At 47.3% G+C, this 14769-nt stretch overlaps 1 protein-coding gene across 1 annotated transcript in view; it reads right to left on the minus strand.

Moving 5' to 3' along the window:
• Positions 1-2392: 2392 nt before the first annotated feature.
• MAML3 (mastermind like transcriptional coactivator 3) overlaps positions 2393-14769 on the minus strand; it is a 451114-nt gene continuing 438737 nt past the window's right edge. The window contains exons 4-5 of the mRNA XM_081540610.1: positions 11778-11865; positions 2393-5913 (exon numbers count right to left, since the gene is read on the minus strand). Of these exons, the coding sequence (XP_081396736.1) occupies positions 4916-5913; positions 11778-11865 (1086 nt within the window). The 3' untranslated portion in view covers positions 2393-4915. The remainder of the gene's footprint in view (positions 5914-11777; positions 11866-14769) is intronic.

A 14769-nucleotide genomic window follows, 5' to 3' on the forward strand; every position in this document is an offset into this window, starting at 1 on the left:
TAGAGCCATAACGTAAGTTGTAGCTTGGCAGCTGTCCTGGACATGGCCCAGGTGTGTGAGTGCCCTGGGCTAAGTCACTTCATTTGTGTCCGATTCTGTGGGACCCTATGGCCTGTAGCCTGCCAGGGGCCTCTGTCCATGGAATTCTCCAGGGAATAATACCAGAGTGGGTTGCCATGCTCTCCTCCAGGGGATCTTTCCAACCCAGGGGTCAAACCTGTGTCTCTTATGTCTCCTGCATTGGCAGGCGGGTTCTGGACCGCCTGGGAATCCCCAAGCGTGTGAATGATGCCCTAATTACCTCTGCTTGTTATGAAATGAGACACGTGTCTGTGGTAACTTGTCCAGAGGACACCAGCATGAAATCTAATGTCCTCACAACTTAAAAAGAAGTTAGATAAAGGACTAGTTACACGAACAAGTAGCCCTGCTCTCTCCCAAGGTATTTTTCCTCCCTTTCTTTTCTTTGCAGGATTGGTGGACGATGAGGTGTGGCTAAAATGTCATTATAAGGAAAAACATCAAGTCTTTGTTTTCTTTAACCCCATTTCTCTAGATATTAATAGAACCTTCCTGAAAAGATGGATTAAAGGCAGAAATAGCTCCTTTAATGCTTCTGAATGTTCCTTAACTTTCAGCAATAAAATACCTCCTCACGGGGGCAGATGCCCAGTGACTTCTTGGAAAAATGTTTATTCTCTCCCTCCTTCTTCCCCTGTTACACACTTGCTGTACTGAGATTTTATAAAGGTCAACATGAGTACAAATAAGAAATCATTTTACAGGAGAAAGGTATTCCATCCATCCAGGGCAGTAAGTAAAAACATGTGGTGGTTTTAACTAATCCAGACGAGGAGAAGTACTCAACCCTTCTCAGGCTTCGTATTTTCTCCTGTTGTCAGCCTTCCCACCCCCACCCCCAAATCAGTTGATTTTTGACCACATGTCACCAAGCCTGTATCACTGGCACAAGGCCCAGTGTCACGCTGTTTTTCTCCAGGCTCTTATTTGTCAGCTGGTCTGGAACCACAGCCCGCCACGGGTAGGGTTCAGTCCCTACCCATGGAAGAGAGTCTTCTTCCATAGTCAAGTTCATTCTTTCTCGTGGTTTGTATGTATTAAAACTCACCTTTGGTGTGGATCTATTTTTGATGATGACCTTATTCTGTTCTTGTGGCCTCTTCTGCTTCATCCAGACAGTTCTGACATGTGCTCCTTTACCATGCCTTTAGAAGTCTGATGGAAAGCCTCAGGTCTCAGGCTTCTAGAAGTGGAGTGGATTCACACGTGAGTGATTTGTTAAAGAAGGGCTCCCAGGAGGGAAAAGCTGAGGGAGTTGGGGAGCAGGGAACAGGGCAGAAAAAGGCAGGAAGCCCAGCAAGGGAGTACCTTCTGGCCAAGTCCCAACCTCTGCCAGTTCCTGCAGGGGAGCTCGGGACAGAAATGCCGTCTCAGGGCTTGTCCAGGCAAGTTAACTGGGCTTTCACGCTCCTGCCCCAGCAGGCCATTGGCTCAGTGAGTCTGGAGGGATGTAAACGTCTAAGCACGTTCAGCTCTGTGGGTGCTGTTGGCTGAGTCTGGGTGCTGTTGGCTGAGTTGAGTTCTGTCGGGAGACCGCCCTCCAAAGAGATGTAGCTGGGAGGTAAGGCACCCATGGGGTGTGTGTGTGTGTGTGTGTGTGTGTGTCTGCGTGTCTGTGTGTGTGTGTGTGTGTCTGTGTGTGTGTCTCTGTGTGTGTGTCTCTGTGTGTGTGTGTGTGTCTGTGTGTGTGTCTGTGTGTGTGTGTGTGTACGCGCGTAACTATAGTGTCCATTAAAGTGGGGCAAGGCCTACTGTTACTCCCCCACCTAATACATTCCTTGAGTTTTCTTCCTTCTCAAATGAAACGTGTACTATCAGTTTTCCAAGTTCCCTGAATGAACCAGGTAGAAGCTGAACTGTCATGGATCTGAGTCCCGGATGGATCCAGTATACTCCTTTCATAGATGCCGCCTCTTTTACTTTTGCCACATTCCACCAGAGAGCAAATTTGGAATGTTTTAACAGTGGGGTGGAGTTAAAAAGGCTGGGAATGATTGATTGATCTCCACTGTTACTTAAATGTTTAAATAATGATATCAAAATTTTGAGACAAGAACTGCAGTTAATCAATGAAAACCCAGGCATAAAACGTTTATCTGCTTAATTAAGGCTGGAGCACCTGTGACAGTACTAAAAGAGGCTTTTTTTTTTTAAGTGATGTTTCTTTTTGTTTTCCTTTGGCCATGCTGTGAGGCTTGTGGGATCTTAGTTCCCCGACCAGGGACCGAAACCTGTGCCTCTTGGCAGTCAAAGTGTGGAGTCCTAACCACTGGACTGCCAGGGAATTCCCTAAGATAAACTAAACTTTGGATTGGTTCAGATAACGATCTTTTATTTTTTTCTTTAAAAGTGGTATGTCAACATCACTTCATTTCTACATTTCCGAGTTCTGTACATTTCTCAAAAGGAAAGAAGCAATGCTCAATGTACAAAGTAAAACCAGAAAACTAGAAAAATCTGAATCAAATGGAGGAAGTTGCCATAGATCATACAGTACAAATTAGTAATTCGATATCGTCTGAAGTGCAATACCACTGCTGGGATGATGAGTTAAGGGATGAAATAAAAATACTCTATTTTAAACCAACAGTATATATATATTTATATGTATATTTTTTACAGATAGTAGACCCAGTGATATCTGTAGTATTGTAAAAACTTATTTACAAATAACTTTTTTTTAGACATTACATATACATCAGCACCGTAGTAAAAACAAAAAACCAAACGAAGCCACCTTATTAAAATCTACCTCTCTATGTAGTTGGTCCCAGTATTGAGCATTTGGAGGAAGCTTCTAAGAGAGAACAGAGGCCCCCCTCTCCCCTCCATCAGCCACCTCCAGTTCCTCATCATTGCTTATATATTTATCTCCTGTACCTTTCAGAAAAAGGTAATTATATACTTCTGTGTCTTCTTGTTTCTTCACTTTCTCTTGTAATGTTTTTGGTTTTCATCTGCTTCCATTCGAGAGCTCCCCTGGTGGTGGCCCTCCCCACTCAGCAAGTTCATGGTCAGCCTGCCACCACCTCCTCCCCCAGGGACCACAGACCCGACCTGGGTCCTCACCCACGTGGCCCCCTCTGGTCTCCAGCCTGCCCCTTGCCGAGGAGAACTATGACCTTGGTACTTGGCGAGCAGGTCCCGGGCAGTGTTTGCCTGCCTGCTGCCTCTCTGCATCCTCTGTCCCAGCTCTTCATCTTTACCCGCTTCATTCCCAGGACCTGCCCACAAGGTGACTCCGGGCTGGGCCGGGGCTCTGGTGTGGCATGTGACATATGAGTGCACAGAAGCAAGCCTGGCTTTCGGACATGGAGGGAAGGATGGCAGAAGAAAAGCTTACGCCACGCTCACTCACTCAGGACAAGAGCTATGTCCCGTGGCCTCGGAAACAGGAGGGGAGAGGAGACCAGCCCTCGGGCAGCAGAGGTTGTGGATGCCTTCCGACAGACTTCACTTAGGACAGATCTGTGTGAATTACACAAAGAACAACTGTACAGAACTTCAAGAGTGGATCGCTTTGCCCAAGGAAAGGAACCATACCTTCCCTCTTTTCATTATCAAAAAGTGTGAAGTGGAGCAATGGGTTTTTCAGTTCCTCAGCTTTCAGGGCTTGACATTTGTCTTTCTGGTGAGCAGGGATGAAGGGTCAGGCAGCTTTAAGAGCATCACCCCTGGGATTCTCCCAAAGGGAACCAGAGCCGGTGATGTCCAGGCTGGTCCTCCCTAGTGTCCCAGAAACATCAGCTGCAGCTCATGTAAACCCCCCACCAAGCAGCCGAGCAACCTGCTGGGTTCCAGGCAGAGAAAGAAAAACTGCAGTGTGGCCTTTGCATTTCAGGCACGGTCTAAGTTTTTCTTGCTCTTATTTTCCCTCCGTCCAGGCTCCCTAAAGACAAAAGCGTCACTTCTTCTTGGATAGTCTGCAAGGACCAGCACAGGCAGGCTGAGGCGGAGGTGAGGAGGAACAAGGCGGGGACCAGTTGCGGGGAAGGCGGCTACACTGACAGACACACAGCGTCCACCCCGGGCCTCCCCATCCTCGGCCTCCGGGAGTAGATGGGACCGGCTGAGACGTATCAGGTCATACCGGGCCCCCAGGAAGCTCCGGGCCAACTCCACGGAGTAATAGCCACCACGGTCATCAGCAGAGGGCTGCCCGCCCAGGACTGCCAGGGCCCTTCTCCAAGCTCTAAAACTCCTGCAGGTCATCATGAGCAGGATACAGGCCTGTAGGGTCTCCTGTCTTCCTGTGACATCTCACTGTTCTTTGCGCCTTCCCTCCAAACCCAGTAGCGTGTCTTGAAGGCTGACATCTCTCTGCAGCCAGAGTTCAGGGCATATCTGACCTGTGCTCTTGGCCTGCGCCACCACCCAGCAGCCTCCGTGGGACTCTCGGCCCCAGGCTCTCTCCCCTCTGGGTCTCCAAAGCTGTGGACCTGGGCCAAGGCCAGGAGGCACTGACGGCCACCTCACACTGGGCAGCAGTCTGTCTTGGCCGGAGCGGCTCTTGCTGGGCCGGGTGATCACAGGGAGGGCCAAGCTGAGGGCTCCGGAATCATCTTCCCTGCCGACCTCTGGTGTGTCCCCCCTTTATTGCAGCAGGGTCCACAGGGCGTCTGTCTCCATTGCTGTGTGAAAATCAGGTGAAACGGGGCCCCGGCGGGGCTGTGGATTGGCACCTGGATCTTCCACAGTCAGCTGGCTGCAGCTTTGCTCAGATCACGTGGGTCAAAAAGACAACAAAAAAAACAAGGATGCGGTGACATCCCGTTTCTTTTTCACGGCTGGAGCTTTAAACCACTGGAGCTGTGGTGGCCAGGGCCGCTCCTGACTAGGGGTTTCCAAACAATTCATCAAGCTCTTGCATCCACTCGTCCCCCGGTCCACCTTTGATGATGGAGTCCACAAGGTCGGCACCGTCTGAGAGGCTGGGGAAGGACGCCCCAGCCGTGTCGCCACTGTAATTATACGACATGTCCTGAGAGGGGTTCCGCTCATAGGCTTGGCTCTGGCTGCTGGAGGCAAAGCTGGCACTGGGCATCGGCTGCTGTGCTGGGGGCTGGCTGAAGGCTGGCATGCCAGGAATGCCCTGGCTCAGGCCCGACATGACCATGGGCCTGGCCTGGCTGGTGCCTTGCTGCCCCGGGAGTGGTGGCATCATCTGCCGACCCATGGCAGCCGGGTTGAGTGTTCTCACCCCGCCAGTGTTCGCCTCCACCACCTGGCTCAGTCCCTGGGGGAAGTGCTGCTTGGTCAGTCTAGGCTGGCCGGCTTGCAGTGGGTAGCTGGCGCCATTGTTGAATGATGCTAACTCTCCACTAGTCCTCCCAGGCATCCCCTGTAAGCCCCTCTGCTGCCAGCTCTGGGTTCCCTGCTGGACCGTTCCCATGATGCTCTGCAGCCTTGGAGGGCCCTGGGGCCTGGGCAAGGCCTGGCCTACCGGCCCCTTCACCTGCTGGCGCTGCTGGGTCATGGGCGAGTTCACCAGCATGCTCTGACCAAACCCACTCACCATCCCAACCCCTTGTCCCGAGGTGGGCTGCCTCGGCCCCTGGGCTTGGTTGTGTGTGATACTCATACCACTTTGGTTTGGGTGCTGCAACATTTGGGTCATTCCCGTGCTCATGTTGTACATTCCCGGTTGGCTGGTAGGTGTGTTGCTGTAAGGGGCCAGTCCCATCTCTGACTGGGCGGCCGCTGTGGCCATTGTCCCAGGGTTCTGGGAGGGTCCCATTCCCATCATGCCTGCGTTCTGTGCCATCAACCGTGAAGTGCGCATGCTCTGGAGGGCGGCCTGGCTCCTCACAGCTGCTATATCCTGGGGAGACCCTGCAGAGAAAAAAGGACACACCTCTTCACTCATCTGCACAAGCAGTGCACAGTAACATGTAGCTGGACTTTTCTTTGGGAAGGACAAAGATGCTTTGATTAATAGATGAAAGGATCTACTCTGATAATAAATCCTTTAAAGAAAGAGAGGTGATTATTTTTCTGACTATAACATACATTGATTGTGAAAAATTTGGAAAATAAGGAAAGCACAAAAATGAAAATGAAAGTCACCCAAATTCCCACCATCCAGAGATGACCACTGCTAACTTACCTTAATATATAAAAATACACACGAAAATTGGGATCACACAGTAGTTGACTTTTCTATTTGATATACCCTGATATTATTTTTGCTCCTATTACAGAAGCAATTGCTTCTTTCCCTCATAGCTCAATTGGTAGAGAAACTGCCTGCAATGTAGGCGACCTGGGTTCCATTCCTGGGCCGGAAGATCTCTTGGAGAAGGAAATGGCATCCCACTCCAGTATTTTTGCATGGAGAATCCCACGGGCAGAGGAGCCTGGCGGGCTACAGTCCATGAGGGTGAGAGTCGGACATGACTTAGTGACTAAACCACCACTTCTTTATATGATCCTCAACCAATAAGACAGCATCTTTTTGGAGGTGAGAGGAAATTCACCTCCGGAGCTAAATTAAGAAGAAATGGTGCCTCACTTTGCACATCCTATTTGTGACATGGAATACGGCTCAGTAGAGAATACTATCAATAAAGACCATTAGACTAATTTCCCTGAAGATTTGAGCAGGATTTAAGAGGTTAAAGGCCCCTGCTTCTGCTAAGAAGCTATTTTGACAGATGGGACATTGTTTGGATCACCCCTGTAGATTTCCACATGCTCCAGATTCTCTGAATCATAACATGTCAGTGTGAACTGGCCAGCTTCCTGAATTAGAGAAAGAAGTCATCCTCCTACTTGCTACCTGGCAATGAACTTGATGCACTGATGCAAAGGCCACACCTTCAAATCAGCAATGACCACTAAGGCAGTTTCAATGATGCTGCTTAAAAGCTGACCAGAGTACCAACGCCCAGTCATTGAACTCCATTTGATGTTTGAGTGAGTCCTTCTTTACATGTTTCCAGGAAATTTCTAAACCAGCCAAGAGAATGAAAATGTCACCCCTAGAAGCCCAGTCAATGTTCAAGGGCTAGGAGGTGCACAAAAATGGATTTTTCTGTGTCTCTGCTAATGATGAAAAAAAGAAAAATAGTTTTTTCTTGGACATTTAAAAAAGGTGCAGCATGGGAGCCAATCAATATTATAAGTAAATTTGATCATTCCTGGGAGTGGGATGAGAAATCAGATGAGAATAGTGTGTAACCTTGTTAATCCTGGCACCTTGGCGATAAGAGAAATGTGTTTTTGTCTTTCTGATGGGGTTATTGATTTCTGGGCAGCAACCATGTCTCCATATTTTCTTTCAAGAAAGAAAATTATGGGAATTTTGGTTATGACTTAAGTTTTTGTGGCTTGAGGTCAGTATCAAGCTGCATTGAAAAATGAAACGGTTACTGTGAGGAAACCAGAAAGATCTGGGGAGAGCCCTAGAAGCATTTCAATCTTTTGTTTTGAGCTTAATGATAGCTAAGTGGATTTAGATATAATAAAGATATTAAAAAGTTTATAATTAAACACTGGACGGTAGTATATATTGCAGCTTGCGATCTTGTTATGAAGTTTTGTGACCTTAATGACTAAATCTGTATTGATTTCACAGCCAGTCTGATCAACTGGGGTGAAATGGGTGATTGGGTTGCTTATAAAAAAATTTAAGGGAAAAATATTGCTGACTCAGATTGATTGAACAGACCCAAATTACATAAACAGGCTGCCGGAAACAGGTGAAAGGACTTTCATATTCTGGATATTTTTGTTGTATCTTTAGAATTAATATGCTAAAGGATTAGGTTTTGTCTGGAATAATTTTGTGAATAAGATTACTGCATGTGTTAAACAACAGATACTTTTTTCAAATTTTTGTCTATAAGATAAAAGGTCTATAGGTCTATAAGACCTATAAGGTGTTACTGTGAGACATTATAGTCAAATTAATTTTCTTGTCTATCAGTTAACATCACAATGTCAAAGAAAAATTTCCATATTCAAAAAGAGACAGTAACACGCAATTTTTTCCCTAAAAGGATCTGTGTTCTATTTTCACTCACAGGAAGTCTATTCTACTACCACTAAGTCACTTCAGTCGTGTCCGACTCTGTGCGACCCCATGGATGGCAGCCCACTACGCTCCCTCATCCCTGGGATTCTCCAGGCAAGAACACTGGAGTGGGTTGCCATTTCCTTCTCCAATACATGAAAGTGAAAAGTGAAAGTGAAGTCGCTCAGTCGTGTCAGACTCTTAGCGACCCCATGGGCTGCAGCCTACCAGGCTTCTCTGTCCATGGGATTTTCCAGGCAAGAGTACTGGAATGGGGTGCCATTGCCTTCTCTGCAGGAAGTCTATAGTTATGAAAAATAAGCACTTCCCCATAGGCATGCAACACTGCCCAGAGGCACAGAACTCAATAAGTGAAAGATCATCTTTAAAACCTTTGAAAAGTATAGTGGTGGGCGGACCTGTAGGTCTCAGACAAGTTAACCTGAACAGAACCTCTGTCCAACAACAAAATTTCTTATACATCAATTTGCTATTTTCTCAGGTACATAATATTATGATATCTAGGATGTTAGTCAAATACGTGAAAATACTGAATAGAGTAAAAAAAAAAAATTGTATCAATCAGCTCAGGAACTCTCAAATATAACTGATTGTTCAGCTTAAGTGTACGAAATTTTTAGGTAGACTGCCTGTAATTTGGGGCTTTAGAAAAGTTCAGAGTAGAACTTTTAAATTGGAGCCAAACCATCTAGAATAACTCATAGAGGAGCTATTCAATTTTGGTGGGTCTTTTTATTCTAAAAAATAATGAGTTATGAATCTAGAAAACTCAAAGGACATGGTGCCAGGTTTATCAGATTTAACGGTTTTAATTAGTTCATAATATAAAGCACCAGTTCCCAAAGTGTGGCCCCTGGGCCAGCAGCAGCAGCAGCAGCATCTCTAGGGAACTTGTTACAGATGCAAATACAGATCTGGCTCTAGATCTCCTGAATCAGAGACTCCGGGAGTGAGAGCGGGCCATCTATGTTTTGAACCAGCTCCACTGGTGTCCCAATGCAGGCTCAAGTCTGACAACTACAAGTATAAAAGGAGGGCTCAGTGTCTGCAGCAAAAACCACGCCTGTAACAGTGACTATTTCCCACTCTTCTGCACCCATGGCCAAGTGAGGAACAGAATTCTTCAAAGAATACTGGCACAAATTTACTGCACAGAACTTCCACGGACAGCCCAATTCCCTTTGTCCTTCCCTGTGTGGGGCCCAAAAGGATCTGAAGTGATATAACTGTCCCACGGATGGGAAGGGTGGTAGCCGCTCAAGCCACAGGGCCACAGGCTATCCTCAGGAAGATCTGGCCGTGAACACCAGCGGCTTTCAGACTCTGAACCACAACTCACAGCACACACACACGTGGGCTCAGGAAAGAAACGAAAGCTGCCCTCATTATGATACACTCTGATCATTTTTTTCCTATTAGTTCATTTAAAAAATGCTGGTTGTGGCCCACTAAATTATCTTCAATGGGCTTTCCTGTTGGCTCAGACGGTAAAGAATCCACTTGCAATGTGGGAGACCTGGGTTTGATCCCTGAGTTGGGAAGATCCCCTGGAGGAGCGCATGACAACCCACTCCAGTATTCTTGGCTGGAGAATCCCCATGGACAGAGGAGCCTGGGTGGGCTACAGTCCACGGGGTCACAAAGAGTTGGACACAAACCACTTGGGTGTTGCAACCCAAAGAATGAAAAATGCTACCCCAGATCATAAATTTTTCACCCACAGTCTATGGAAAAGGGTAATAACTCTTATGAAATGATCCATAAAGTTTGTGTTTATTTACTATATATGCATACTTCTGTGCAAGGGACTTCCTGGCTTCTGGCAGATTGTCAAAGTGAGAGGTAACATTTGAGAAGTGAGGATGCGTTGATCTAGGTCCTCCAAGAGGATAGAGGACAGGAATTAGGATTTCTGCTGCTTCATGACTTCTGTGGCCCTCTGAAAACTCCTGTGGATGAGATTGGGGAGGGTCCTCAGACTCATCCTCCACCATCATATAAGACCCATAGCTGCTGCTGCTAAGTCACTTCAGTCGTGTCCGACTCTGTGCGACCCCATAGACAGCAGCCCACCAGGCTCCCCCGTCCCTGGGATTCTCCAGGCAAGAACACTGGAGTGGGTTGCCATTTCCTTCTCCAATGCATGAAAGTGAAAAGTGAAAGTGAAGTCGCTCAGTCGTGTCCGACTCTTAGCGACCCCATGGACTGCAGCCTACCAGGTTCCTCCGTCCATGGGATTTTCCAGGCAAGAGTACTGGAGTGGGGTGCCATTGCCTTCTCCATAGGGGTTCCCTCTATTGGAGATAGAAGGGATTGATGTTTGAGGGGACCAATCTGTGGTGCTGGAGAAGATGCTTAACAGTCCCTTGGATTGTAAGGAGATCAAATTAGTCCATCCTAATCCTAGTCCACCCTGAATATTCATTGGAAGGACTGATGCTGAAGCTGAAGCTCCAATACTTTGGCCACCTGTTGTGAAGAGCTGACAACTCATTAGAAAAGATCCTGATGCTGGGAAAGGTTGAAGGCAGGAGGAGAAGGAGGTAACAGAGGATGAGAAGATTACATAGCATCACTGACTATGGATATGAGTTTGATCAAACTCCAGTAGAGAATGAAGGACAGGGAAGCCTGGCATGCTGCAGTTCATGGGGTCGCAAAGAGTCAGACAGGACTTAGCAACTGAACAACAACAATCTACAGAGGAATGGCAACCCTGGACAGTGCAGACATTCCTCCTGGGGCCATGATTCAGGATTTGTGCAAAGGGCAACAGGATCAAGACAGTCCAATCAAGCTCAAATCCCTATTTGTCTTCTGTGTTCAGCAGAGATTACTGGTTGCTCAAAGCTAGATTTGGAGAAGGCAATGGCAACCCACTCCAGTGTTCTTGCCTGGAAAATCCTGGGGATGGGGGAGCCTGGTGGTCTGCCGTCTATGGGGTCGCACAGAGTCGGACACCACTGACGCGACTTAGCAGCAGCAGCAGAAAGCTAGATTCTTCCACTGCAGTTGCTGGAAGTTAGGGCTTTGGTCAGCAGACCTGCTAGGATTAGTAAGAAAAATGTTACACAGGATTTTCCCCACTGTGGTCACTGAGATGTGATCTAGATACCAACAAGGCTGATATTGGGTCCACAGGCACCTGTATGTCTTTGGAAAGTGGAAGTGTTTGTCTCTTAGTTGTGTCCAATACTTTGCGACCCCACGGTCTGTAGCCCACCAGGCTCCTCTGCCCACGGGATTCTCCAGGCAAGAATACTGGAGTGGGCTGCCATTTCATACTCCAGGGAATCTTCCCAACCCAGGAATTGGACCTGGGTCTCTTGCATTGCAGGCAGATTCTTTACCATCTGGGCCACCAGGGAAGCCCTGGTTGTTAAAATATTGAAATACTTCTGTACTTTTGGTAAAGAATAGCTGCTCCGGTCCCACCCTCAAAGTCACCCTGACCCCACCCTGGGCCCACCAGGACCTCTCTGGGGCCCAGTGGCTGAAAGGTTAATGCCTGGTATTCCGACTGGTTGGTACCATCAGGTCTTCAATATTTTTACTATTACTTGGACACCAAACACAGCACCCATGGCAGTGTCACTGGGTGACATTCACTTTAACTTCTCCATTGAAGGAAGACAATGGCGGAGGTGTGCGCCGGCCTCACCTTGAAACTGGCTGACCTGCTGCACTGGGTACGGATTCCGCTGCTGCTGCTGCACGTGCTGCCGGGGTAAGTGTGGCTGCTGCAGCTGCTGAAACGACAGAGGACAAGGAGGGCCAGGAGGTGAGATGGGAGAGAACGTGCAGTTAAATATCCCAGCCGTTCTGAGGAAGGCGGGTTTTACAAACTAAATTTTGTATTGAAGAATAGCGCACATATAGGTAAGCACCCAGGCATGTAGCACCCATATACAGTGTGAGGGATATTCCCAAATGGACACACTTTTGGGAACCAGCCTCTGGATCAAGACATAGAATGTTGCTAGGAGCCCCTCCTGTCCCTTCCCCATAACTACCCTTCACCTGACCCCTGGGGAGCACCCCCAAACTAACTACATATTAGTTATGTCAGTTTCTGTACTTCATAGAAGTGGGTTTAGACATCATATTTGAGTCTGGCTTTTGTGTCTGTCTTCTTGCATTTGCTGCATTTTCGAGCTTCATCCAGGTTGATGCCTGCAATGTGGACCGTTCATCTTCACTGTTGAGTAGTATTCCCCCCAAAGAATATACTTCTATGTCTTTATCCGTGCTGCAAGGGATGGCTATTAAGGTTGTTTCTGATTTTTGGCTGTCAGAGCCACCTCTACCACCAACACCCTTGGTGAACCTCTGTGGCATGTCTGCCGTGTGGTCTTGCTGGCTTAAAAGGTATGTGTAGTCACTGAGGCAGTTTTTTAAAAAAATAATTGTATTTATTTTTGGTGGTGCTTGGTTGTTGTTGCTGCATTGGCTTTTCTCTAGTTTTGGTGAGTGGGCTCCTCATGGCAGCGGTTTCTCTTGTTGCAGAGCACAGGCTCTTGGGCAAGAGGGCTTCAGTAGCTGTAGCACATGGGCACAGTAGTTGCAGTTCCTGCACTCTAGGGCACAGGTTCAGTAGTTGTAACACATGGGCTTAGTTGCTCCATGGCATGTGGGTCTTCCCAGACCAGGGATCAAACCCATGTCTCCTGCATTGGCAGGCATATTCTTTACCACTGAGCCACCAAGGGAGCCCAGGGAGGCAGTTCTGACTTTGCTTTTTCAGTATCAGCTGCATGCCTTTCTCAGTATCGTGGGGACCGAGCTCAAACAGACAAGCAACTCATTTTTAATGACCTAAAATAGATGCTTCGGGCATAGGAAGATGGGATTCTCAGGGACTATTTAAAAAAAGCCTCATTTTAGTCCGAGGGTGTCACACTGCCTGCAAAATACATCTCCACAAGTCAAAAATACAGCATCTATTGCCTTGAGGGAACCGCGTGGGATTCCACATACAGCAGGAACCATGAGGCCTGTGTTTCAGTTTTTCTTCTTCCAGTCTTGGTGCTTCCGCACTGCCAGTGCTGTTACCAATATGCTGGGGAGGCTACTATGTATCATTATCATGCTGAATGTGAGAAGGGAGAGAAAGTAAGAATGGGTGGAAAGAGCAAAGAAAGGGGTTTTGGTTCTAGGTCTAATGTCAAGTAGCTGGGTGACCTTCGGGGTGTCATTTAACCTCCTCTGCAGCTGCGGAATATTCATTAAGCACCTTTCATCTGCAAGGGCTAGAAAAACAAGCAACCGGGGCTCTGCTCTTCAGAGTGCTCATTATAAAAATAACATACGTTGACCACTTCTTAATACATGTGTTTATTTCTATTTTTTTTCTCTCTTGTTTTTGTTCCTGGGCAGCTCTATAATTTTCTTTTTCTTTCTTTTTTTTCTTCTTTTTGTTGACAAGGCCAGCCAGCACTCTGGCAACTGAAGAAAGAACGGCCTCTGTTCACCCTGTCCTGTAGGGCCTACCATGGTGTTTTGCTGTTGAAATGAATTAATTCTGTAGACACAGCATAGACAAGAAACCATGCTAATCTTTAAGGCAGCAATCTAAGAACATTATGGAAAGTAACCTGAGCATTTAAAAGCTTCTCCGAAGCCAAACTTCCCATATTATGTAAGAATTTTAGTGTCTCATCTACAAATGGGTATAAGCCCTGAAGTAGCCTGGGGTGGTGGGTCAGTAGTCCGGGGGCCCAAGGTGCCAGTCCAGTCTCTGGCTCTCCCTACTTCTGTGATCTCTAAAAAAAAAAATCATGTAAGCTCCCTTGCCTCAGTTTCCTTCATGTGTAAAATAAAGAGACTTCATGATTAACATTTCTTCCAGATCTAAAATTCCAGGTTCCACTGAACCTTAGTGAACGGATGGCAGCTGACATGCTCTGCGCTCTGAGAAAAATGCATTAAATGTTAATTCACACCTGCTTTCTACTTGCTCTGTTCTGATTTCTAAGTCCACTGTGAACCATCTGAATGTTCCCAAAGATATGCAAGATCCCCAATCTTTCTGTTTTCCCTCCCATGTCCTTTCGGGGAAACCCATGTGTTCCCAGTACGCTGTTGGCAAAATTGAAAGTGTTAGGATACTTTCTCTGCTGCTGCAGGGACCAAGAAAAATCAGCTTGGCGTTGATATGGCCACATTCACCCTCAAGAGTGCAGACCCCCAGAGAGCGTGCATCCATACGCACTGTCCCCAGATGCAGGCGGCATGGTCCATCCCTCTGCCTTGGTTCTGGGCCAGTCCCACTGGACGGCTGGCACCTGTGTCTGCAGCTCTTACATCGCATTCCATGACACCAGGGTCATGTGACCTTGTGCTGTTTCCTAAGGATTTTATACGGTGACTCGTGAGAACATTGGGAAGAAGGCTGGGAAATAGGAAAATCTATTTGGCAGATGAGAGAGGTGAAGTGGTTTGTTTCCAGAATCATACCACAAGCAAAAGATGTGGCCCAGAGTAAATTGTTCTTTCCTTGGTCCCTCTTCAGCTCTTGGTACACACAGTCATCAAGGAATTACTCTCTCTGTTTTTTTTTTTTCCTTGCAGTTTCTCATTTCCCAGCTTTTCTGAGGACCCCTATGTCTGTCTTCTGTGTCCTGGGCTCTGAAGGGTCCCGCACTCTCCCGCCC

Source organism: Giraffa tippelskirchi, chromosome 11 (assembly GCF_054371585.1).
Source record: "Giraffa tippelskirchi isolate mGirTip1 chromosome 11, T2T-mGirTip1v1.2.pri, whole genome shotgun sequence".
Lineage (NCBI taxonomy): Eukaryota > Metazoa > Chordata > Mammalia > Artiodactyla > Giraffidae > Giraffa > Giraffa tippelskirchi.